The sequence below is a fragment of the Erpetoichthys calabaricus genome, chromosome 3 (genome assembly GCF_900747795.2).
Source record: "Erpetoichthys calabaricus chromosome 3, fErpCal1.3, whole genome shotgun sequence".
Taxonomy (NCBI): domain Eukaryota; kingdom Metazoa; phylum Chordata; class Cladistia; order Polypteriformes; family Polypteridae; genus Erpetoichthys; species Erpetoichthys calabaricus.
Genome location: NC_041396.2, coordinates 256765430 through 256792719, shown reverse-complemented (window position 1 = coordinate 256792719; position 27290 = coordinate 256765430). Strand labels below are relative to the sequence as shown.

Sequence of the window (27290 nt, the reverse complement as noted above, 5' to 3'; positions counted from 1 at the left end):
CAGTAGGGGGCTGTCTAGCCTGGCATGCCTGGACCAGCAGGTAGTCGCAAGATGACCTGAAGGGACTCTGGAAGTGTTCATGGGAAGGGGCCTTAAAAGGATTTTCTGGTAATTGGGCCATCAAACTTGGTGTCAGGGGGAGTCCTGGACAAGGGTTCAACTGGTGGGAGGATGCGACAACAGAGTTAATGAAGAAAATGTGTGGAAACTGAGAAAGGAGTGTGCTGGAGTATTTTTGTGATTATTAAGTGCATTAGGCACCCCCCAATGATACGCATGGGGGAACCACATCTGTTAGTAAAGGCCTGGATGGCCAGCAGGTTTATTAGCTTTCCTCTTTTATTGTTACTTTGAATTCTTGAATTATTCCATTTTGTATTTATCACTTATTTCATAATTCAACATCATTTTTAGGCATTTTGTCTCCTTGGACGTATTGGGGTTCATGGTTCTACAGGGCACAATTAAGAATGTTAACCATGGCATTAACATGTAATTTACACGTCAGTGGTCCTCAGTATAGTGATACTGTGGCCTATTATCAAAGGTTTATCTGACACAGATAAAGGCAGCCTTGTGGGCCACTGGGGTATCTAGCTTGGAAATGTTTTGCCAGATTGGATTTGATTGGCTCCTCAGATTTCCATGTGGTATTACCATTGGATGTCTTCATAAACATGACAGTGGAGAGCCAGAACCAATCCTAGCAGTAGAATGCAAGGCATGAACCAGTCCTGAAATAAGCCGGTCTCACTCCCATGCCCAGAGACATTCACTTTAGTTTACATTCACTAATAAAGCTTACAGGCACAGTGTGTAGCTAGGAAACAAAATGCCAACTGCTATGCCAGAACATTGATACTAAGACAATAAATTAAGGGTCACATTTCATTTTTTTAATTTAAAAGTACAACACTGTGTAAATGAAAAAAAGATTAATATAATAAGAAAGTACATCACTACAAGAGATCTACTAAAAAAGTATAGTTTGGCACTTCACTTGGTCAAACGTTTAGTTGTATATGACTCAAGGGAAGTCTGAACAGTATGGATCTAAAAGTCTTTCTTTGTGAAATGGCCAAGTTGCACTGATGGAAGAGCTGAAAGGAGGGTGGCCGTATCAACTTAAAATGTTAGAACTGGCCCAAGATGAACATGACTAGTTTATAGTATTGTTTCTTTGCAAGCATTTTGCCCATGATAGAATAATTTTAAAATAAAGGGGACATCACAAACGAATAGAGTCCAGCATATGACTTTATTTACCACAGAGGCCATGGTGGCCCATGACAATCAATTGCATTTCAATATAAACATTCATCTCTCCTTGCAGAGCAAGCAACAGAATGTTACACAGTCAGAAGAGCAGCAGCAACACAATAAGACCAAGTGTCACACCAGACACACAATGCTCTTCAGATTCCACTGCTTTCCATTTATTTAGGGTTTACTCCATCAATAACAGTTCTCTACAGGCCTTAGCATTAAACTTTAACAAAACAAACGAACATGAAGTATCACTGAGTGTTACAGTTCACCACAGCTTCTTGGGCCAGAGTCATGGTGTGGGTTTTTTTTATTAACTGTTCTGCATGGTCTTCCTTCCAGAAACACCATTTACACTGTAAGGAGCCCCTTTGTGGGACATGCCTGATGAACCAACAAGTTTTAATGGCATCATGAAAATGTTAAAGGGCTTTTGAGTTATTTAGGGATGTATAGTACAGTACACATTAAATTTGTCCAATTTTAGTCCCTTCCTCTCCTCCACACACATTTGGAGACATCAGCCTATTCATTTTCTTATTTTGCTTTTTTTCCCATATCAGGGTTGTGGGAAATCTGAGGCCATTCCTGCACGAGGAGATGACCTATTCAGGATCCACAAACCCACACTCCTTCACCTTGGTAACAATCAACTTAACTTGATTTGGGGTTGTGGGTGAAAAAACAAAATTTCTAAGAAAAACATTCAAAATACAAAACATACAAACTTATTCATAAAGTATTCACATAAAAAGTAGCTGCATAAAAAAAAAAAAAAAAATTAAACTTTAGACTCCAAACCGTAAACACACATTGACTGTAGTGGTTTAGGACCACTAGTCATTCCATTTGATTGTCTGTGGACTATGAGAACCCAGAGGTAAGCTTCACAAACTGTATACAGAAAATACCACCATCAAGGGCTCCAAGGTTTGTCTCTCCTGCCAAAGTACATGCTTGCTATGCATTAACTTTTCAAACCCTCTTATGTAATAGAAAGTCATGGGCAGTCAGAGCCCATCCTGGAGGAGTGACTTCTGTTCTCGGAGTACTCACATATACACAGGCTCAGTGCCACCCTAAGCAATTTCAAGTCACTTTTAGTTTTCTATAAAGAGGCATTTAAGTAAATTGCTTTTCATTTGATGGCACTTTGAAGTGTAACTCTACAGCTCGGCTGGTGTTTCCTTGCTTTATCAAGTCTAAGTTCCTGACATGCATAAAAACTGTCAAAGATGCAAATTTTAGAACCATCCTCTTCTTTCAGGAAGCACCAAATTCTTTGCTGCGGTCTTCTGCAGACAACTTTTTAGCCTAGTGTGACGGTCAGTCAAGCTCCTTAATGGTAACAGTTATATGATGATGTGCAGACCATGTGCAGAACTGCTTTGTTTCTTCTAATGGTTATTAGCAGTATCAATAAAAGGTCCAGAAATCAGACATGATGAAAAGAAAAAAAAGTAGTCTGTTTTTGCTGTCTACTATTCTGAATCTTAGAATAGAATGGAATAGATGAATGGTTGTGCACAGACATGTGGAAACTTTGCAGATTCTTCAAACAAATTTCTCAGCTTCTTTGGTATTTATACAGTATAACCAAGGAGATCTAATACTGTACTTAACTAGCTAATCCAGAACACTAAAAGAGCAGATGATCAAACAGATGACAGAAATGCTGGAACATCTACTTACAGAAAGGGTGAAGCCATGGAAGGCTAGCTACAGTGCTGATGCAATGTGACTACAGGCTAAAACTGATGCAGTGCTCAGAAGACAATGTGATGTAACCATTAAGCACATGCTATCTGCTAAATATAACCATGTTTTTCTCAGGAAATTCCTTTGCATATGCATGTTGCGCTAGCGGTCATTAGTGTTATTGGCTACAATAACACATGCATTAATCTTGCTCTGTTTATGAGGCAATCATTTATACATAATGTGAGATATAAAGGAGGGAACAGCACTAATCTGATCCTTTAAAAAGAAACCTGAGAAAGAGAACATACTGTACGTAGTTCTCCTTTCTACTAAACTACACTGCTTATCTTTTATTTACATAAAAGAATCCACAGATTACAGAGAATTTCACATAAAATCTTAACAGTTTTCGCCAGTGCCATATGTAATTTATTATGCTTCCCTTCCTGTTATATTTTTAATATCAATTCCAAAACCTGCTTATTTCATTTTAGGCACTGAAAACCAAGCTTTAAAGGACTACTCCTCCCATGTTTTTTTACATGTTACTTAACCCCATGTAGTTTGTAGCGATGGACAAGAAAAGTTTTTAAAGAATGGGCAACTATGGAAACCAATGCTGGACCATAACAAATCTCCTGACAGAATATGCATTTATCTCTGTTTTCCATGACAACTTAAGATTAAAAATTGCTCTCTGCCTTCGCTACAGAGCACATGGGGTGAATAACATACTGTACAGAAATGTCATTTCTTGGAGGAGAGTTCCTTTAATCCTAGCAGCAGATTCTTTGGGCTGTAAGACAGGAATATGGTCAAACACTAAACTGAAAGAATTACACATCCTGGAATCAAACCTTCAGCCCAAGTTCTGCTGGATGAAAACAACTTCCTCTACCAGCCTGACATCCAATACTTTAGGACATATGGCCGCAATCCCCTTTACTGCTCATCATCATGTCTGTCACATTAAAATATATCTGCCTACATCACTTACACCACCTCCTACCTCTTGCAGCACAAAGACTACCTGGCTAACAGTGCTGACTAACAGCTCCAGGGACATGGGCTAAATTCATTCAGATTTCACATTCTCCTTTTATCTACATGAGCTTTCCTCGGATTCTCTCAACAGCTTCCACATACCAGATATCTCAAATCAAAACTAACCCCTGCCATTCAGGGGTAACTTCTGGCTTGTTACCTACTGTGGTGCTGATGTAAGCTTTGGCTTCTTACAAAACTTTTAATGGAAAGTATGGGGTTAAGAAATGGACAGATATAAACTCAACGTTACATTTATTATGAAGGCTTATGCAAGGTCTAAGTAATACTGATCTTGATATTTCTGTATAGTGTGTAGCAAAAAGTCATTTATGTTTTTAAATCTTAAATGTGGCTTTACATAAAATATGAGCTTTACTACTGTATAATATATATGCTTGTATTTAAAGTGATGTCTATTTAACCCTGTCATTTATTTTTTAAACTGTACATTTCCATGCTGGTATTCATTTAAATTTGTTTCCACCTCTGTCCTTTGCAGTATCCATTTAATACTTACAGTAAATTGTAATGTTTTTTTAATTGAAATGTTTTTTATTTTATCAAGTAGATTGTCATTTTCTATGCGTTAGTTTTATAGCACTTAAAGTGACTTTACTGATTGAGTTTCTTAACACGTACAATATATTTTCATCTGTTTTATAGCCCTTAAAACAGGCTAAATGTGTTCTAAATACTATACGCAAATTTATTTTAATAAACATGATTGGTTCTTGCCTTGCACCCTGTGTGGGCTGGGATTGGCTCCAGCAGACCCCCGTGACCCTGTGTTCGGATAAAGCAGGAGGGAGAATGGATGGATGGATGATTATAGCAGAGCACAGTAATACTGACTAAATTTTAACCTTATATGTACTAAGCGTATTAGGGATGGTGCCCCCACAGTACCCTCTCACCCTCGGCCACTGCAGCGCAGCTGCTGATTGTTCATCATTGCGGAACACAAGAGAGCTCTGTTGGTCCACAAGACAACATGAGAGGTGTCTTCACTATCTGCAACTAGTCCATCCACATTAGTCCTATACGTGAGCACAGAATTTTATATATTTACACAGGTGTTTATTTTCATAATTAAAGAAAAACAAGCAGAAGTATGTATATTTTTGTTTAGTGCATATAGAAAACATCACATAAGACTTTTCACAAAAATCTAAAACTTAATTTCAAAACATCAGATAAAAAAGAACTAGAAACAGTATTATCTTTTTAGGATTTGGCACACCAGATCAGTTGAATCATGATTCGTTACCTTTAACTGGTAAAACAAACTCAAAGAAGCCATGTCCCTAAAGAATACCACAGAATGAAATGTATCTTTTGACACAGTAAATATAATACAATCCAGATCATTTCGTCAGTGGATACACCATGGGACTGGAGGCAAAATGACTTTGCAAGCTTCCAACTGTATTAAAACAGACATTTGTAGCAAAACAAAAAACAAAACAAGACAAACTCCATGCACAGCGATAACAACTTATTCACAACTGCTTATGGTGGCCAAGATCCAAAAATGAAGGCAAAACAGGTAGAGAACTGAGAACTCAGCATCTCAATGAAATTTTAAGGCAGGAGAAGGGAATATCCAGCATTTAAGAAACTCGAGAGTACTGAACCTCTAAAAGCAGATTTCCTTAAATATAATATTAAAAAAAATATATATAAAATCTTAAAAAAAAAAAGGCACTGGCACGAGCAGAAGATACTTAAGGGTGCTATTACACTTAGGTACCTAAAAAAATCTAGAACTCTTAATTAAACATGTTTTAAAAGATTACCCAATATTACAAAATAAAAAGGAATGCAAAAAATAATAAAATGAATTCAATATCAAACACAGAAAAAGCTGTATAAAATAAGTAGGGATAATCCAGAATTCAAAGGGAATGTTGTTGACAAAGATTAAGGGTCACCTTCTTTTAAGTCATACCTGTGAGGACAAAGAAAAACATAAATTAGAAATAAGGCATGTTTATTCCCTAGTATGCTGTAAACTCACTCATTGGATTGGTCACGAATGTCTTAACTGCTGCTGATTCAACATCTAAGATACAAAGTACAAGCTGTGATTTTGAGCTTCAATCAAGACATGAAAGTCTTGTCCAAGAATGCAGGATATAGCAAACAGTACAGCTGAATGTCCATAGGTGAAACAGATTATTAGGCATTATGTTTCCAACCAACCACATCTCATTTAACTTTCTTTAGCACCATGAGGAATTATTAACCAGAATCTCAGTAACACTTGCACTACTCTGCCAATGTCTGGATGTATAAATAAGTGAATTTACACTGAGCTGCCAGTTTACTAGGTCAACCTAGTGTGGTGAGCCTCCTTTACTTGTTGTCCAGGCAGGGATCCTACAAGACACTGGATATATTATTCAGGAATGGTGTACCATGACGAAATGATTGTGTGGCACAGTTGGTGCAAATTGGACAGTTCCATAATCTTGTTCTGAAGAGCCCTTTCTGCTTGACAGGGTTGAAAACCAAGGACTGTGAGGGTCACTGAAGCAATCAATGTTCGTTGTCACGTTCCTGGAACAATGTTCCACAATTCAGTGTAAGTGTTTATCTGAATAAGGATAAATGGTAGCCACGAAAAGATTGGTCAGTAACAATGTTCACATTTACCTTCCAATTCAGATGTTCTTCAGTGGCTAACAGAAGCTCTAATATGTGCTAGGAATATACTCCCTAAGCTTCACAATGCCACCACCAGCCTGTACAGTTGACCCCAAACAAGATAGCTCCATGGACTCATGTATCTCAATCCAAATTCTGGTCCGTTCATCAGCAAGGTGGGAAAGGAACCTGGATTCCTCTAAACAAAACTTTTTTCCACTCAGTTGTCAAGTTTTAATGTTTCTTTGCCCACCAGAGATGTGCTTTCTTGATTTTCATGGGGCAGCATCAGCACTAGATATTGTACTTCATTGTTGTGGTCCATTCAGGAGAAAGTCAGAAACACAGTGGATTCTAAAATAACATTATACACACCAATATTAATCTGTATGTGATTTGCCTGATTGTGGTCTGTCTGTCTCCTTTAATCCCTCTGATCCAAAATCTGATTTCTTCCACAGGATCGCCTATAGCCTTCTGTTTTTGTCACCATTCTCAGTAAACCCTTGATATGGCAGTGCGCCTATGATCATATTCATTAGAAAAATTATTGAACAAACACAACTAGCAACAACTAACAGTCCACATACAAAGCAAAGGTTTTCTCACCGCAATATTTAAGTGAACACTAACTGATGCTAGAAATGAAGGTTTGCCCAAATTATCTCACACTGTTATCACATGACATCACATGAGTTGGAATGTAGAATTTGTGAGAACGTGGGAAGGGAGGATGCATCTAACAAACTGGCAACTCACCATTATGCTGCTCTTTTAATTTTTAGTTCTTTCTCTGTGTTCTGTGGGAGAATACACTGATGTGTGCCATGAATGGCAACACCAGATTATTTGGAGGTGTTCTTTAATAACAAAAACTTGAATTCCTAAAAGTAACCTGAACACTTTGCTTAATTATACTAACTGTTTTCCTGTTCTTGTTCTGGGAATTCAGAATTAACCTGTTACGCAACTTGCATAAAGTAATTTTACAGTATCATGATAAAAAGGTTTGCTTTTTTGTTTTTGTTTAATGTAGATAATAATGTTCTGTACTGAGTAGTGTCTGATGTGACAGTGCCTTAGCTCACTCGCTACAGGACAGGGCTACTGAAGGCACTGTGCAGCTCACCGAATTTTAATTTTATGACACAAAATGTATTCAGAGTTGCACACTAAAATTAAACTGTATTTGTTCTGTAACCCTTATTTCTTTCCTTTATCTCACCCTTGTCTTACTGATTAACTTTCCTGTTTACTCCATTATTTGATTTCTACTATAGATATGTTTACTTGTGCCATGACAAAGAATTAATTACATAAGATGAATATATACATAGGGTAATCAAAGAAGAAAACATCAGAAGGAAAGCAATGTTCGAGTAGAATATAGGGCCAGAGAGACCCACCACAACAGTAAGCAGTACTATATACAGACACTCACTAACTATCAACTATTATTCAGATGCACCATGCCTCAAAATTTAATTTACTACAGGCACTGCCCTCATAATTTTACCTTGACCTATTCAGTCATAAGTCAGTCCTTCCCTTCACCAAAAAATGCCAGCAAATTATACTTACCATTCTCCAACCCCTGAAGACAGGTCAGCCTGTGACAAGTCGATCAGGACCTGTTTAAAAAGCAAAACAACCAGAGTAACACACAGCTAAACACACCAGCATGAGAGATGATCAAAACTATCCCATCTAGGATGGACATGGCCTCTAGTGAGGGTATGAGAAAGAAATGAGGAAGCCAGTACCCAACCCTACCTCACTATAACACTTCTACATCAGGCCTTGCACTCTTGCACTTAGTAACACAGTTATCTGACTAAAGAAGCGAATTCCATGCTGAGCTCCTGCAGCACTACTGTTACTGAGAGTCTTTTAATTAAATAATTCTATTAATACCTATTATATCTATCTGCTAGCCATTTCTCTTAAAGGCAGCATGAGCTAATAATGGGCATGACAGTAGAAGATAGTGAAGCATGGCTAACTATATCCTTTTGAATAAATAGGTAACAGTATGTCAGATTATGTGGAAATGAAAACCCCAAAAAAATGTCTCTACAGGATAAATCAAATAGTTAACATTTTTCAGCCATATTAGAAAATATAATGTGCCGATTATGCCTTAATAGTATTCTATCCCATGAAACAAATATCTCTCTTATTGCAAATACAGTGACAATTTTCTTTCAGATTTAGAAATAACGGGTCATATAAAGATTTTACTAAAACATCTGACTGGTGGAAGAGGAGTAAAGATTTGTCCTATTATATTAATTCACTAACTTTACCTTTCCAATCAGCTCCCTTTCTCTGGACATGAAGGAAACGCTGTTCTTCACAGAAACCTCCAGCTTCCTTTTACGGACTTCCTCCTTTGCCATATCAAAATCAAACCTGGAATCAGCAAGAGGACAATGAATAAATGGAGTATACGCAGAAACTGTTAAATAAATCCATAGAAGCACTGGTGATGCAGGCCAGGTGGCTTGCATACTAGGCCTCAAAAAAATAAAAAAATCATTTCCAGTAAGAACTGAATTTTTTTACTATGTATGATTCAAAATCAATTCAAAAATTCCAAAAACCTATTTTTTTCCCAAATGTTCTACTTCCAAGTTTCTCTTTTCTAAAGAATGCAATAATAAAATTAAACCACTGTGCACGCTTACACACACAGTTCCAGAAAAGACAGTTTAGCCCCAATAAAAAAAGTTTTAAATAAAGTTTGCTTAAATTGCTTTTGCATCATATGGTACATGCAGGGGATACCTTGTCTTGCAGGTAATTTAACATTTGTATTTACCCATAACTTTAGATAAAACCTGCCCAAACAGGTGTGTAGAGAGTTGATATAGTGGAAAAAGTTTGTAGAAAAAGAGAGGTGTGTGAGGTGTCAAGTGATAGGAGGTGTGAAGTGATTGAAGAAGGATGTGGATGGAGTAACTAGGAGCGAAAGGAAAAAAAATGCTAAATAAATTCAGGTTAAAAAAAATGTGACCAAGTCAGTGAAATAGTGCATCTGAAAAGGATGGTTAATGGTGTGCTAGAGGTGTCTATACAGTATAGTGCATGTTGGCAAGTATGTGCTCCGTATCAGAAACAAATGGAAGCCCATCAGTAATGGAAAGTTAAGGGTATTGTTTTATTCTATAACCTACAACCTGGAGTTCCACTTAGATGAAACAGGCATTCAGTTTATCATGGTGGAGTTGAATAAGAATTCAAGGGGATCCATGAATAACTGTGACAGTCATTCAGCATTGTTAATTTATTTTTTTTTTATTATTTGTTTGCTTGTTATATACAAGTGAAGAGGCCAGTTGCTATTTGTTTGTGGGGTCACAATGCACAGGTCCGCAATGTTGGGTAAAGACCATTTTGTGTACAAAGGGTACACAAACGCAGACAATTCATATGAGTTTATAGGCAGCACATGTTATGTTGTTGCATATTTGAGTAAATGTTTCTAAAGCCAAAAATTGTACTGACTTTTATTTAATGATTAATATTCACTAAATGGACAAAAGTATTGGGACACCTGACCATTTACAGCTATAACAGCTTCCACTCTTCTTGGAAGGTTTTCCACAAGATGTTGGTGCAGTGGTAGTGCTGCTGCCTCGCAGTAAGGAGACCTGGGTTCACTTCCCGGGTTTTCCCTGCGTGGAGTTTGCATGTTCTCCCCGTGTCTGTGTGGGTCTCCTCTGGGTGCTCCGGTTTCCTCCCACAGTCCAAAGACATGCAGGTTAGGTGCGTTGGCTATCCTAAATTGTCCCTAGTGTGTGCGTGTGCTGGCTGGGATTGGCTCCAGCAGACCCCCGTGACCCTGTGTCAGGATACAGTGGGTTGGACAATGACTGACTGACTGATTGTTGGATGTTTCTGTGGGAATATGTGCACATTCATTCTGCAGAGCATTTATGAGGTCAGGCACTGATGTTCAATGAGAAGGCCTGGTTTGCAATTTCCATTCCAGTTCATTTCAAAGTTGTTTGATGGGGTTGACAAGGCCAGGGCTCTGTACAGACCAGTCAGGGTTTTCCACAACAAACTCATCTAACCATGTCTTTATTGACCTCGCTTTGTGCACTGGGGCACAGTCATGCTGGAATAGAAAAGAGCCTGCCTTAAACTGTTTCCACAAAGTTGGAAGCATAGCATTGTTCAAAATGTCTTGGTATGTTGAAGCATTAAGATTGCCCTTCACTAGAAGTAAGGGGCCTAGCCCAAACCCTGAAAAACAGCCCCACACCATTATCCCTCCTCCACCAAACTTCACTGTTGGCACATTGCAGTCAGTCAGGTAACATTCTCACGGCATCCGACAAACCCAGACTCATCTATCTGACTGCCAAACAGAAAAGAATACAACACATTTCCACTGCTCCATGCTTTACACCACTCCATGAAACACTTGGCACTGGACATGGTAATGTGAGGCTTATATACAGCTGCTTGGCCATGGAAACCCATTCCATGAAGCTCTAATTGCACAGTTAATGGCAGTGGAAGTTTGGAACACTTCAGCTATGGAATCAGTTGAGTGATGGTGATTTTTACGCACCATGCAACTTAGCAGTTGTTGACCCCACTCTGTGACTTTAAGTGGACTTGTGCTTTGCGGCTGAGTTGCTGTTGTTCCTAAATGCTTCTACTTTCCAATAATACCACTTACAGTTGACTGTTGAATAACTCATTCCATGAAACTCCTGTCATAGTCTTTGTGCTTACATTAACACCAGTGGAAGTTTTGAACTCTTCAGCTATGGAATCATCTTAGCAGTTGTTGATCCCGCTCTGTAACTTTACATGGTCTTCCGCTTCGTGGCTGAGTTGCTATTGTTCCTAAGCACTTCCACTTTCCAATAATACCACTTACAGTTGACCGTGGAATATCCAGCAGGTATGAAATTTCACAAACCATCTTACTGCAAAGGTGGCATCCTATCACAGTACCACGCTTGATGTCACTGAGCTCTTCAGAATAACCCATTTTGTTTCACAAATGTTTGTAAAAGGAGACTTCATGGCTAGGTGCTTGATTTTATACACTTGTTGCAGTGGATCATATATATCATATATAATTATATATTTTATATTATATTATATACAGTGATCCCTCGCTATATCGCGCTTCGCCTTTCGCGGCTTCACTCCATCGCGGATTTTATATGTAAGCATATTTAAATATATATCGCGGATTTTTCGCTGCTTCGCGGGTTTCTGCGGACAATGGGTCTTTTAATTTCTGGTACATGCTTCCTCAGTTGGTTTGCCCAGTTGATTTCATACAAGGGACGCTATTGGCAGATGGCTGAAAAGCTATCCAGCTTACTTTCTCTCTCTCTCTCTCTCTCTCTTGCGCTGACGTAGGGGGCTGTGAGCAGGGGGGCTGTGTGCAGCTGCTTCCTGAAGGACAGGCTGCACGGAGCTTCGCATACTTAAAAGCTCAAAGGGCACGTATTGATTTTTTTTATCTGTCTCTCGCTATCTCTCTCTCTCTCTCTCTCTCTTCCTGCTCCTGACAGAGGGGGTGTGAGCTGCCGCCTTCAACAGCTTTGTACCGGCGGTGCTTCGCATACTTAAAAGCCGTATTGATTTTTTTTTGACTGCTTGCTTTGCACTCCTTTGAAAAGGAAGATATGTTTGCATTCTTTTAATTGTGAGACAGAACTGTCATCTCTTCTTGTCATGGAGCACAGTTTAAACTTTTGAAAAAGAGACAAATGTTTGTTTGCAGTGTTTGAATAACGTTCCTGTCTCTCTACAACCTCCTGTGTTTCTGCGCAAATCTGTGACCCAAGCATGACATTCTAAAAATAACCATATAAACATATGGTTTCTACTTCGCGGATTTTCCTACTTCGCGGGTGGCTCTGGAACGCAACCCCCGCGATGGAGGAGGGATTACTGTATATGTACAGTGCATCCAGAAAGTATTCACAGCGCATCACTTTTTCCACATTTTGTTATGTTACAGCCTTATTCCAAAATGGATTAAATTCATTTTTTTCCTCTGAATTCTACACACAACACCCCATAATGACAACGTGAAAGAAGTTTACTTGAGGTTTTTGCAAATTTATTAAAAATAAAAAAATTGAGAAAGCACATGTACATAAGTATTCACAACCTTTGCCGTGAAGCTCGAAATTGAGCTCAGGTGCATCCTGTTTCCCCTGATCATCCTTGAGATGTTTCTGCAGCTTAATTGGAGTCCACCTGTGGTAAATTCAGTTGACTGGAGATGATTTGGAAAGGCACACACCTGTCTATATAAGGTCCCACAGTTGACAGTTCATGTCAGAGCACAAACCAAGCATGAAGTCAAAGGAATTGTCTGTAGACCTCTGAGACAGGATTGTCTTGAGGCACATAGGTCCCAATGAGCACAGTGGCCTCCATCATCCGTAAGTGGAAGAAGTTCGAAACCACCAGGACTCTTCCTAGAGCTGGCCGGCCATCTAAACTGAGCGATCGGGGGAGAAGGGCCTTAGTCAGGGAGGTGACCAAGAACCTGATGGTTACTCTGTCAGAGCTCCAGAGGTCCTCTGTGGAGAGAGGAGAACCTTCCAGAAGGACAACCATCTCTGCAGCAATCCACCAATCAGGCCTGTATGGTAGAGTGGCCAGACAGAAGCCACTCCTTAGTAAAAGGCACATGGCAGCCCGCCTGGAGTTTGCCAAAAGGCACCTGAAGGACTCTCAGACCATGAGAAAGAAAATTCTCTGGTCTGATGAGACAAAGATTGAACTCTTTGGTGTGAATGCCAGGCGTCACGTTTGGAGGAAACCTGGCACCATCCCTACAGTGAAGCATGGTGGTGGCAGCATCATGCTGTGGGGATGTTTTTCAGCGGCAGGAACTGGGAGACTAGTCAGGATAAAGGGAAAGATGACTGCAGCAATGTAGAGACATCCTGGATGAAAACCTGCTCCAGAGCGCTCTGGACCTCAGACTGGGGCAACGGTTCATCTTTCAGCAGGACAACGACCCTAAGCACACAGCCATAATATCAAAGGAGTGGCTTCAGGACAACTCTGTGAATGTCCTTGAGTGGCCCAGGCAGAGCTCAGACTTGAATCCGACTGAACATTTTTGGAGAGATCTTAAAATGGCTGTGCACCGATGCTTCCCATCCAACCTGGTGCAGCTTGAGAGGTGCTGCAAAGAGGAATGGTCGAAACTGGCCAAGGATAGGTGTGCCAAGCTTGTGGCATCCTATTAATAAAGACTTGAGGCTGTAATTGCTGCCAAAGGTGCATCGACAAAGTATTTAGCAAAGGCTGTGAATACTTATGTACATGTGATTTCTCGTTTTTTTGATTTTTAATAAATTTGCAAAAACCTCAGGTAAACTTTTTTCACTTTGTCATTATGGGGTGTTGTGTGCAGAATTCTGTGGAAAAAAATGAATTTAATCCATTTTGGAATAAGGCTGTAACATAACAAAAGGTGGAAAAAGTGATGTGCTGTGAATACTTTCTGGATGCACTGTATTTTATTATATATATATATATATATATATATATAATATATATATATATATATATATATATATATATATATATATAAAATTTACTTGACCAAGTAGATTAAAAATTTGCTTTTAGTGTGTGTTAGTGTTTTTTGTCATTTAGATATTCATTAACTTAATCAGTAAATGAAAAGGGGATTGAGTACTGGATGTACTTGTAGGAAAAAATTGTAAAAATTTTATTTTTAGTAGAGAAAAGCGGCATACTGCTTAAAATACTTATAAGAATGGAGGCACCACCAGAAAAAGATTAATTTAAAGGTGTTTACAGTACTGTTAGATGAAGGAATACCAGCCCTGGTATTTGAGTAACTGTGGTGAAGATGCCAATACAAAAATCAATAACCCAGTACCCATCCCTTTTGAGGCACAAAAAACATAAGAACTTAAGAAATTTGAAAAATGAGAGGTGACTATTCAGGCCATCCAGCTTGTTTGTTTAGGTCACACCTAAGCCATCCCAATATTTAATCCAAGTACTACTCAGAGGTTGCCAAGGTTTTTCCTTCAACTGCATGTCTCAGTAGCTTGCTTCAGTTTCCCACAACTATTTGAGTTTCCAGCTTTCCGACTTCAACCCTAAATGAACACCCTCTTAATTTTCACTGGCATCCTTGAGTACGTGATTCACCCTTAAGCTGAAAGAATTCTGCTTGATCTACTTTATCAATGCCTTTGAGGATTTTGAAGACCTGGATCATGTCCCCACATAGTTTCCTCTCCTTATGACTAAACCGGTTTAATTCTCTGTGTCTGTCAGAGCAGCAAATGTCCTTAAGTCCTGGGATTCCCTTGATTGCTATCCTCTACACAGCTTCAAGTGCTGCTATGTCTTTCTTGTAGCATGGTGACCAGAACTGCACACAACACTCCAGATGCAGTCTCATTAGTGCATTATATAGTCTGAGCATAACTTCCCTTGATTTACTGCACATTCAACAGTTTGTATGATATAACCTAACATTTTATTTGCCCTTTTAATAGCTTCTGCGTATTGCTTAGATGATGAAAATATTATGTCAACATAAAACTCTAAATCGTTTTGAAGCCGCTAAATCCTTTTCAGGACAGTGTTTCCTATCTTGTATTCTTACATTAAATTGCATTTTTCAAGTGCTCACCCAGTTCTGAAGCTTGTACTTCTGCAGAGTATTTTTTAATTGTTTTTGCTGCCTTCTCAGTGACCGTCTTTCCTGCAATTTTAATATCATTTATGAATTTCTCAAGTTTATTAAGTATACTGTGATCTATGTCAATCTATGTCTATACTAATATGCTGGAATTCTATGAGGAAGCAACAAAAGGATACAATCAAAGTGGAGCATATGACATTTGATAAGGTGCCACATGAGAGGTTGGGCATCAAATTAAAAGAAGTGGGAGTTCAGGGTAATGTTTTTAGATGGGTGCAGAATTGGCTCAGACACAGGAAGCAGAGGGTGATGGTGCGAGGAACCTCATCAGAACTGGCTGATGTTAAGAGTGGTGTTCCACAGGGGTCAGTGCTAGGGCCGCAGCTATTTTTAATATATATATATATATCTATATATATAAATGATTTAGAGGAATATAAGTAACTAGCTGGTTAAGTTTTCAGATGATAACAAGATAGGTGGATTAGCAGATAATTTGGAATTTGTTATATCATTACAGAAGGACTTGGATAGCATACAGGCTTGAGCAGATTTGTGGCAGATGAAATTTAATGTCAGTAAATATAAAGTATTACACATAGGAAGTAGAAATGTTAGGTTTGAATACACAATGGGCAGTCAGAAAAATCAAGAGTACACCTTATGAGAAGGATTTAGGAGTTATAATGGACTCTAAGCTATCGACTTCCCGACAGTGTTCAGAAGCCATTAAGAAGGCTAACAGAATGTTAGGTTATATAGCATGATGTGTGGAGTACAAGTCCAAAGAGGTTATGCTCAGCCTTTATAATGCACTGGTGAGGCCTCATCTTGAGTACTGTGTGCAGTTTTGGTCTCCAGGCTACAAAAAGGACATAGCAGCACTAGAAAAGGCCCAGAGAAGAGCGACTAGGCTGATTCCAGGGCTACAGGGGTTGAATTATGAGGAAAGATTAAATGAGTGGAGCCTACACAGTTTAAGCAAAACAAGATTAAGAGGTGACATGATTGAAGTGTTTAAAATTATGAAGGGAATTAGTACAGTAGATTGAGACTGTTATTTTAAAATGAGTTTATCAAGAACACAGGGACACAGTTGGAAACTTGTTAAGGGTAAATTTAGCACAAACATTAAGAAGTTTTTCTTTACACAAAGAACGATAGACACTTGGAATAAGCTACCAAGTAGTATTGTAGACAGTAAGAAGTTGGGGACTTTCAAAAATCGACTTAATTTTTTTTGGAAGAAATAAATGGATAGGACTGGCGAGCTTTGTTGGGCTGAATGGCCTGTTCTCGTCTAGAGTATTCTAATGTTCAGAAAAAAGTAATGGTCCATGGATAGACGCTGAGGAACTTCACTGATGACCTCACTCCATGCGATTGTACTCTTTGTCTCCTGCTAGTTAACCAACTTGAGATCCAGTTTTTCAGGTTACCTCTGGTGCCTAGTTTCTAGTTTCAAAAGAATGCAAGTTTATAAGAAATTAGGGCTGGGTGTTACAACAGTGTATTGCAAATTTGTGTACGTGTGATTAAATACACTAGGTTATCATGCTATCCAGGGTTGCTTTCCATGAAACTGGTCTAGTTAGAAAACAGCTCTGCAGGTCAAAATATCTGTTTGGCCTGGTGCAGTTTTTTGGGATTTCCAAATGTGGTTGAGGTAGTGCTGTAAAGGTAATGCTGTAATTTGTTCTAAATTTTTACTTTGATTTTTTTTTTTAAATTTCACTCTCAATACAGAACAAATTAATCAGTAGTAGGGGTATCAAATTAACCAAAAATTAAGATTCGAATACTCATATTACAAATAAGCATATAGTCAAATATACTCAAAAGTAGATTAAATATCCTGGTTGTTACATATACATTTGTAACATATGTCCTTTTTTATATTTTTTACTTTTAATAGTTTTACTTGTGAACTGCCAAAACACTGACGTTTATGACCCAGTTGTTAAAAAAAGCTTTTAAAACATGTGAAAACAAAGCTCTTCACAAAAACTAAATTCTCTGTGTGCACAAAATAAAAGCGGAATGGAACACATCTTGAATACAAAAATTTGGTTTCTCTTCTTCCTTAATTTACAGTTGCCTAAGATGTAGATTGAGTTTTAACTGCATGCTAGCTGAGGTAACTAAATAAACATTGATGACATTGAAAAAAGTCTTTAAAATGGTGACTTTGAACCAGATAAAACAAAAGGAAAGACATAAATATAGTACAGTATAAACCACTAAAAACATTAAATCACAGAAGTTTAACAAATGCAAGTTAACTTAGTTTACATTTGACATATCATAAAAGAAATTTCTAAAACTCACCAGTCACATGTGAGTCACTAACTGTAGAAAATATTTAATTAAAAAATATAAGGGCCTGTTTGGGAGCAGTAATTTGGAAGACCTTGGGGGTCACCAGAGAAAATGCTTGGAAAGAATTATTATGTGGGAGGTGTAAGTAAAATATAATATAAATAGCAAATTTAATACAACAGGCAAGGAGAACCTCTTTTACATTTGTATGTGGTGTGTTTAGAGATATCCAGCCCTACCTCTTAATTGTAATGTTTAAATCCAGCAATACACACCTTTCATTAAAGTCAGGGTTGAGTGACTTTTTCTTTACTGCTGTCTTTCTCTTGGTAACACGATTCTTGTCTGGCAGCAGAATCAGAGAGACATATGGATCAGAGCCATCTTTAGAACAAGGTTTCAACTTCCTGTGGAAAAATAAATGCAGATGCTGTGAAACAGCCTGGCAAACTGTAGCACTGCAAACTTGCATCTCCAGTTATTAACATGGGGTAAAGACACAAACATACAAAACAGTGCCATCATACCTGCAAGAGTGGACCAACAGCACCAGCCTATGTTCTTCATCAACATATTGTATAGTTAATCTAACCTGTCCAAGGCTCGACTCCTCCTGCCCACTCTTGCTGCAAAAGATGAAAAAGAAATTCAAAGAACTGGAATCATGGTCCACATTATACTGTTTTTTTTTCTCCTGACTCAGAAGATGAAAAAGCTAACGCACATTTACAGCTACCGTACGACAAAGTGGCATTGCCATTCCTTTCTTTTGGAATGGTACATGAAATTGCACACTTAACATCAAACTCCTACTTCAGCCAAAGTACAATTTTTAAGCAAAGAAAAGATACATTTCTCCTTGGATCTGCTATAGTATGCATTTCTCTCTGCATGCAACATCTGCTTTTTTCTATCTGATAAAGTAATATCAATCACAGTTGAATGACAGTCTTTCTAGAACATCTCATGACTCTCAGGCACCCGTTTCATCCTGATGTTCACTCATCTTGCTGATCAAACTCATTTCTGTAGCATCAAAAAGTGAACAACTCAATACACCAATTGTCATTCAAAAATGTAGAATTGTGCACACACAAGAATCTAAAGGAAAACCTGTCTTTTCTTTAAGCTGAATGTCAGCACTGTATCCCAGGGTCTCTGCATTTGCTTAGCCTATGTTCAGCTTCTGTTTTCTATAGTAGATTTCCTATTCCTTAGGACATTGCTTGCAACAAAGTTTTAAAGGAAAGTGAGGTACACAATTAAGTCAGACCTATGTAAAAGTAAGATGTATTTTATACCACCAAGTGAACCCTCAAATCACTGCTATTGCAGTAAAAACCAACATTGAAAGACCAGGACAATAGAACACAAAATGCACTCTCCTTCAACATGTACCCTCGAGACCTCTATTTAAAGCACTGCCTCCATCCCTTGAGAGGTCAGCACCTGAACAAAAATGAATTACCATTATTGCTTCAAAAGCTATTTTGTTTCTTGTAATCTTATAGATAATGTAAAATTCAGTGAATATATTATTGAATGTACTATATTTCTGGATGCTGGTTTTACTTAAATGTGTGTCAGTTAAACCTTTAGCTTCTGTGAATTTCTTCCTCCAAATTTAATAAAAAAAAAAACTAAACTCACAATAGAAAAGCTCCTTACATTAAATTCCTAGCTTGTGTCTTTAGACAATATATACAACACACACAAGTTTTGGGAGATGAAACTCCAGCTACATTCAAAGCAAGTAGGCATCAAGAAATCTATGAAGGAGACTAAGATTTTTCCTTGAACCGACTAAGAGACAAGAAATCTTCAGATCTTTAAAGACATTTAAAAGCCAGTCACAAATGAAAGATATGTCCTTATATGATTCTTTGGGAAGTAAATAAAATGGAGAAATGTATTTGATAATGCCGAGCCTTCTATATATGGTAATGAAAGCCAGTCAGATTATGTTTTATATTGTTTGCTTATTGTCTTTTTTGATCTGGATATATACATGCCTATATATATGTCAGGGTTTAAAAAAAAAAACTTTTCTGTGCTATTTTAATTTTTCTTTTATCTCAGGTTTTTCATAGCTGCTGCCAATTAGTTGCTAGGTCATTGTGTGCGTCTAGGCATACAAGGTATCCTTTGCCTTTTGTGTGATGTCATGGGCAGCCAGCTATTCCATAGCAGATCAAATGGCAACTGACATGCAGAATTGAAAATAAAGGAGAGATTCTGCAAAAGAACAAACAAAAAATTCTTGATCAGTCTTCTAAAAAGAAATTCCCTTTTGTTTATAACAACCATCAGTTTAGTGGCTTAGAGACTTGTTTTGTATTTGTATGGTAATCTCTGATTTAATATTTTGACCCTGCCCTATTTGACTACTCAGACTAAGCAGATCAATGCTTAACACATAACCCCCCTGAAAGCATGTTACTGTGAAGCTTTAGCATACTGCATTTGAAAGTGGAAGATGATAAACAACAAAATAAAAACAATTTACATCCTCCCACTCACCATAAAGTATCACAAAAATGCAAGTACAATACAAAGGGCAGTGAAAGTTGTGGCGAGCATAAACAAATAGCAGTTTCATTTAACTCTAATTTTTTTCTTTTCCTTTTTTTTTTTGCAAATAGAAGAGATCTATGACAGGTTAGTGACCAGCTGATATCTTTCTGTGTTAAATAAAAATCTTTCAAATTAACACCACCTATTTTATTTTATTCTATGTACAAAAATGATCTTAGTTGTCACCATCTCTATATAATGAGGTTTGTTGTCGTCATCATCATCATTACTGTTCATTACAGTTCTGAATTTATCCAAAATGGCCAGTTTCTCTCCAAACCTAGATCTTATACAATAACTTCTTAGGCATCCTTTGAAATGAATTTTATTATTTCTAGGTAATCCACCACCATCTCCTTCCACTTCCAATGCCTAGCACCTAGTCATCCTCCACAATTTTCAACTAATCATCCCTCCACATCTCTGAATCATGTCAATTTGTTTCTGCTTGTTTCTCCTTAGCACAACACCTATTGCCTCCACAACATACCTTCTTCTCATTCTGTGACACCTCTATCAATTTTATCTCATTATTTGCAAGTTCTTCTCATTTCTGCCTTCAATTGTCACTTCTCAGCATACTACACCTCACACAGATCTCTTAAACTTTTTCCTTCATTGTCAGAGAGGCTGCTTTGGAAATCGGAATGAGGATATTACAATGCAACACTCCCTTTTACTATTACTGTCATTCATTCTATAAACAGGATCTAAAAATAAAAAAAAAATATTCACTCAACCAGTAACTAATGACTGTTCTGCTCACTGGTGAATACTATGCCTGCCAACGTAGGATTATGCTAGAATGACAGCTACCTTGGGGAGGAAACTGCTCTCTGCCGAACATCCTGTGCAGAACTTGGGGTGTCCTTGCTGGGAATAGTGACTGCGGGAGGGTCCACTGCCCCTCTATGACTGTCTTCAGATGTGGTACTGTCAGGCTCAGGATGTCCACTTTTTGGCTCAGCAATGCCTCGCTTCATAGTTTCCGCTTGCAAAGCGGTGCTCTTCAAAATCTGCATGAAAACCAGAACTTAGAAACTGGCTAAATATCAGTGTGATCTATGGAGTATTTGACAGATAAACAAATGGTAGCTTACCCTGAGAGTGGCACATAGGAGAATCTGACTATCTGTCCCAGCACCATCCAGAGGAAGCCACTTGTCCAGAGTTAAGTCCGGCTTAGTCAATAGGTCCTTCAGTGATATGACCAGAGAACCAATAGAAAGAGACCAATCATGTTTAAGCTGCAAACATAAGGAGACAGATCAATCAATCCGATGGTTTTTAGTGTCAGTAATGATACCATCATAATACACAGGAATTAAGATTACAAATACAAAAATGCTCTGGTAAAATAAACATTTTTAAATGGTACTATATCTTAAAAGAAGAATGCATTTTTGAAATATGCAAGAAGATTGTGGATAAGACCCAACATCAAAAATAGAGAACAATGAACTAAAGTAGTGGGTCAACTGTGTAAAGCTACATGGCTATGGATAACACCAGTATGCAACAAAAAGTAATGGGATAATCAGGAGAAAAGTCGTTAGAACAAGCGAGACTGTTACCAGAAGACTAATTGAGAGAGAACATCAAACTCTAATTGTAAGCTAAAACCCATAATCAAAATACTAAAGCTAAACTCAAGAGCAGAAAATTCTTTATAGAGGACAATAAGGAAAAAAATGGTGCAATCAAACACAGATAAATATGGGTCTGCCATTCCGATCTTTATACCGTCGCACCAATTATGTCATTATCGGAACTTCTATGACTGCTCTCGCGACCAAAGATTTGGCACAGCATTAGCAACTGAAAATGCCAGTGACTGGAAGTAACCAAAATGACAATGAGCTATTTTAGAATAAATAATATTTATGAAAAGGAATAAAAACACAAAAAAGGGAAAATATGAGTTTGGAATAAGAATCATAACAAAAGGACAGAAGATTCGATTTTGAGAGTAATGTCAAAAGTACCATTTAAAAAGGGACCAGGAAAGTGAGGAAAGGTAACACAAACTTTAGAATAGCTTTCTATAGAGTTGGGGTAAATCAGTAAAATAGGAATATTGTTTTATATAACTAGAAACACTTTCTAAATGTGTTTATGGGCAATGTAATGATAAAGCGGTGTCTGCTTCTGACACACAGGTACATATTAATTAGCTAAATTCCAAGCTTAGTCATCCTTTTTGTAGAGTTTGCATATTCTCCTAAAGCATACACACATTTTCTTTGGTAATTCCAGCTCCCACTTGCAACATATAAATATATATTTTTATTTGTCAAAGTGTGTGTGTAATGCATGAATGAACAGCCCCCTCTATAGACCTTGAACCCCTCCCAAGGTTGATTCATATAAGGACAGATTTGATACTGTGCAAAGCTGTAGTAGAGGTGTTCCAAAACTCAGCTGTGGAGTTATTCATTAATCAAAGCCAATTAATCTGCTTGGGGCTGAAACCACACCGCACAGCACTGTCAATTTCTTACAAAATAAAACTAGCATAATATAAACAAGGAGAGTGATTAAACATGGCTTGAATTTAAATTTAAAATTGACTGTAACAAAAAGAGTGGTACTAAGCAACAATTATATTACATCATGTTTAGAAAACAGACATAAAAGAATAATCACATAAAAGACCTTTGAAATATGAACTGCTTTTTATTTACAAGAACACAGAAATAAACTTAAGTTTGACAAATGTTTGACTAGTATCAAACCACACATTACTAGTCAATATACTAGTGATTATTAAATAGTTTATTTAATTTATAATGAACCTTAAAAACAAGATAATTTATCAGTGAGGAAATGCTGTTACTACAGAACACTACCTCCGTTTAGTGTTTGAAGAGGTGCAGTGCATTGATTGAGAGTTGCCTTCTGACTTTTCTGCATGGGTACAGTAAATCGTTACAGTTGCATGATACAAAGGAAGAGTACAGTATGGGGCAAGAGGTCAGTCAGTCAGTCAGTCATCATCCAACCCACTATATCCTAACACAGGGTCACAGGGGTCTGCTGGAGCCAATCCCAGCCAACACAGGGCGCAAGGCAGAAACAAATCCCTGGGCAGGACACCAGCCCACCGCAGGGCACACACACCCACCCAAACGCCAAGCACACATTAGGGACAATTTAGGATTGCCAATGCACCTAACCTGCATGTCTTTGGACTGTGGGAGGAAACCAGAGCACCCGGAGGAAACCTACACAGACATAGGGAGAACATGCAAACTCTATGCAGGGAGGACCCGGTAAGCGAACCCAGGTCTCCTACTGCGAGGCAGCTGCGCTACCACTGCGCCACCGTACCGCCCAGGGCAAGAGCTTCTACATTTAATGTGTACTATCTGGTAAATTTTAAAATAGCTCTGGTAGAAATGCATTACACAGCTAAAAACTGTTTCTGACCTCCTTTTTTTATTTTTTCAGCATTGAAATAGCTTACCTTTTTTTCATTTTGTATACACTAACTCCATTATTTTTACTATCAATCATCCAAACAGAGTCATTTCTTTTTCTGGAACAGATAATATTACTTGATTGCACCAGACATTGGTCCATCTTGTTTATCAAATAGGAAAAATGAACCTAATCTCTATTTATAATAAACAATGCCTTCTATCCCTCTTACTTTAACTTTACTATTCCATTCCCTTGTGCCACCGACTATTTGTGTGGCGGCTTAGATTGAAATTGAATTCTAAATACAAAAAGAAATTAGACATGAAGTTGTAAATGACTTGGTTGCAGTATTCATTGGAAAAAAAATTAAAAGTCCGTGGTTTGTGGATGACATTCATCTTAAGCTACACCACAGCCTCAGAACTAAGTACTCCATATAGCTAAAGCCAAAATTGCATTACGTGACCTCTAACTTAATGACTGCAGTTATCAATTTGTTTGCCTAGGTATGTCAGCTTACACAACTACATATTGCTGAGGATATCCAATGACATACATGTAACTGTATGACAACTTTCCAGCACAGTTTCATATTGCCATAGTATCCAAAGCTCAACCCTTTCTCTGACAGCCAATAACATGTTACGTGACTAGGCTGGTGGCATTGCAAGGGTATACAGGTATGGCAATTTCAACCACAATCTCAGCATTTTTATTTCCTTAATCCATTCTATTGTGGTATGTAAAACATAAGACATCAAACAAACAATCTTCCCTTCTGTTTGTGAGGTCCAAAACATCGGCGTTATATGCATTGTACTTCTGGATGAGTGCTCATAAGGTGCCATAAAAGAAAAAAATAAAGGTTGATTAATGTTGACCTGTAGCATCACAGCTCAGTGTCCCCAGGGCTGAACCTTACCTGTCCACCAACCATAGAATATGTATATTCACCCCTTATGCGCATGGTTCTCCTACATTCTAAAAATATATATATTAGCTTAACAGGCAGCTCTGTATTGGTCTACTGTGAGTACTGTGAGTGAATGTGTGTGCATGAGAGTGTCCCATCTGAACTATGATTTCATCAAGAGGTGCTTATTGCCTTATACACAGTGTTGTGGGGATGGTCTTTGCCTCTGTATGACTCTGTAATAGACTAAGTGGGAAAACAGATTTAAACCATAAAATTGGAAGGCTTCTAAAGATGTGCCAGAATGAGCTATAATCTCTCTTGGACTTCAAAACTGTGCCAACTACCAGAAACATTAATCATAAATGTAGCCATGTTCACCCTGGGACACCTAGAGACCAACTTCTACGTTGCCCCCCGCTGTTTGGATCAAGAAAAACAAACCTCAATGCCATCCAACTACTGGGAAACCATGAAAACCAAATTGTTGCATGTTGGAATTGAACAGTCAAATAAATTCATAATCATCGGCCACATGTTCTCACAGTCTCACCACACTAACACTAGTAATTTTACTTTGAAATCAAGCATACTTGGAAGTAGGGTTGAGAAAGGATAAAAATTACACTTTTAGCTAAGTTCTGGTCTGAATTCCTTGTAGGAAAAATCAGCAAAGACTACAAGGTTTACATTTGCAACAGACATCACCTAAGTAGACTAAGCACCAAGAGTAAGATCAGGAATAGACTCTCTTATGTAAATACCTTGATCAGCAGTAAGTCCTCCAGTGGATTCTGAACCAGAAAATGGAAAGCTTCTCCCCAAACTGGGTCAGTTGAGCGGTCACACATCTGAGGTTATAAAAAAAAAAAATATATATATATATATTTTTTTTTTTTATATATACATTTTTTTATTTATATAATAAATAATTTGTCAGTACCACATATAAGGAGAATAAGCAAAGCTCTCAGAGACACAGGCTATTAACAATGGAAGATACACACATATAATATAAAAAAATCTCACAGCAATATTAAATTATTTCTTTGAGGTTTTTCAGCAGCAGGTGAACAGTCTTCTCACTGATTTTTTAACAAAGGTTTCAAAAGATGTTTTACAAGTAGTCTTTTCTTTGCATACCTTCCAGAGATTTTGTCATCCAAGTGCTTTAGGTATTTGACTTACATTTGTAATTTTGATTTATAGAATACTACAGATATATAGTACACTGCATATAAGATAGGAATATCCTTATCTCATCTGATTAGTGAACCTATAGGAAACAAACAACCACCGTTTATGAGAAAGTGCACTAAAATGTAACAAAATTAAACAGCCACTGAAATGACAAAAAGAGCTCAGAGCCTGGAAGAATTTAGAAGAGGCTCCAGGGTTAGCATCCCAGCCTTTAAGGATCTTTCATGAATTCAGTGAGTCTGGTACCCATTTGTGGAAGCATGGTGTTGCAGCAGCTGCCTCAAATCTTCAGAGTCCAGAGTTCAAATCCCAAACTAGATACTGACTGTGTGTGATTTTTCCATGTAATTTTTCTTTCTGGAAGTATTACAGTTCCCTCATATCCCAGAGAAATTCTAAGCAGGTTAACCCTTGGCTCTAAATTGTCCCCACATACTAGTAAGTATTGGTATGTGAGTGAGTACAATGCACTGGCCTGCCTCTCAAGTATTAGTTTCTGCCTTGTGCCCAGTACCTTGACTTGGAGTGTGCAAATTCAGAAAAAAAAAGTGAAAGTTGCATATTTAATTTCTGATGCAATTTCTCCTCTAAAGTGTCTTGGAACAATTCACAGGTGTAGAATTTTGGGTTTGTGTCACCTGCTTGTTGGTCAACCCCAGTTACTGTTCCAATCCGTAATTCCAAAAGGTCTTTCAAACGACTAGAAATAGTCTGGTCAAACAACGGAATAAATATGATCAGGTTATGTTATATGGATGTAATAAAGAAAAGCTTTCATTTTGGAATTTAAACTTATGGCAAAAATGCTGATTGAAAGCTATCTGACAAAATAAACAGATCTCTACACGTGAACCAAAGTCCAACATACTTCTTCTCATTCCTTTAACTATTCTAAAAACACAGCAGCTATAACAGTACTTGTATTCATACTATTTAAACCTTGCAATAATCTAATAACCAAAGGTACTAGAAAACTGCAATTTTTAAAAAATGCATGGATATGCCATGCAGAGCACATACATGTGTGCTAATAACTATTTTAAAACATAAATAGAATGCATTTTATTTTTAAATAGTATATATTGCTACATTAAAACAAAGTGAGTTTTCTAAAAAGAGCATGCCATTCAGTCATGTGCATCTCACAAAAAAAGTCTGCTTCAAAATGATTTCATCTGTGTCTTCAACTCCTACATGCCATCTACTGGTGAAAGGAGTGAAAGTGCACTGTATATTGCACAATAGAGTCTGGCTGCAGACATGGGTGCGGTACACAACAAAGTGCACTTAGCAGGTCAGTCATGTTTAAAATAACAAGCCAGGTTTATTTCAGTCAGTTTCAGTTTCACCAAAGTGGATTTGGGCAAGTTGCACTTGATAACTGAGGTAACTAAGAGTCACCTGTTAGCCTGCTCCATACCAGACTAAATAAACAATATATCATATTTAAAAGTATTATGCCTTTTGTCCCCAGGTCCTTTCCATAATGTTTAAATTGTCAGTTATAAGAAG

The 27290-nt window shown here is 37.7% G+C and overlaps 1 protein-coding gene across 1 annotated transcript in view; it reads right to left on the bottom strand.

Annotated features, from left to right (window-relative positions):
• Positions 1 to 1239: 1239 nt before the first annotated feature.
• Positions 1240 to 27290, bottom strand: part of LOC114648831 (extended synaptotagmin-1-like) — a 115990-nt gene continuing 89939 nt past the window's right edge. Inside the window, exons 23-30 of the mRNA XM_028798102.2 lie at positions 25343 to 25429; positions 21343 to 21489; positions 21059 to 21258; positions 18196 to 18294; positions 17944 to 18075; positions 8967 to 9072; positions 8242 to 8291; positions 1240 to 5962 (exon numbers count right to left, since the gene is read on the bottom strand). Of these exons, the coding sequence (XP_028653935.2) occupies positions 5935 to 5962; positions 8242 to 8291; positions 8967 to 9072; positions 17944 to 18075; positions 18196 to 18294; positions 21059 to 21258; positions 21343 to 21489; positions 25343 to 25429 (849 nt within the window). The 3' untranslated portion in view covers positions 1240 to 5934. The remainder of the gene's footprint in view (positions 5963 to 8241; positions 8292 to 8966; positions 9073 to 17943; positions 18076 to 18195; positions 18295 to 21058; positions 21259 to 21342; positions 21490 to 25342; positions 25430 to 27290) is intronic.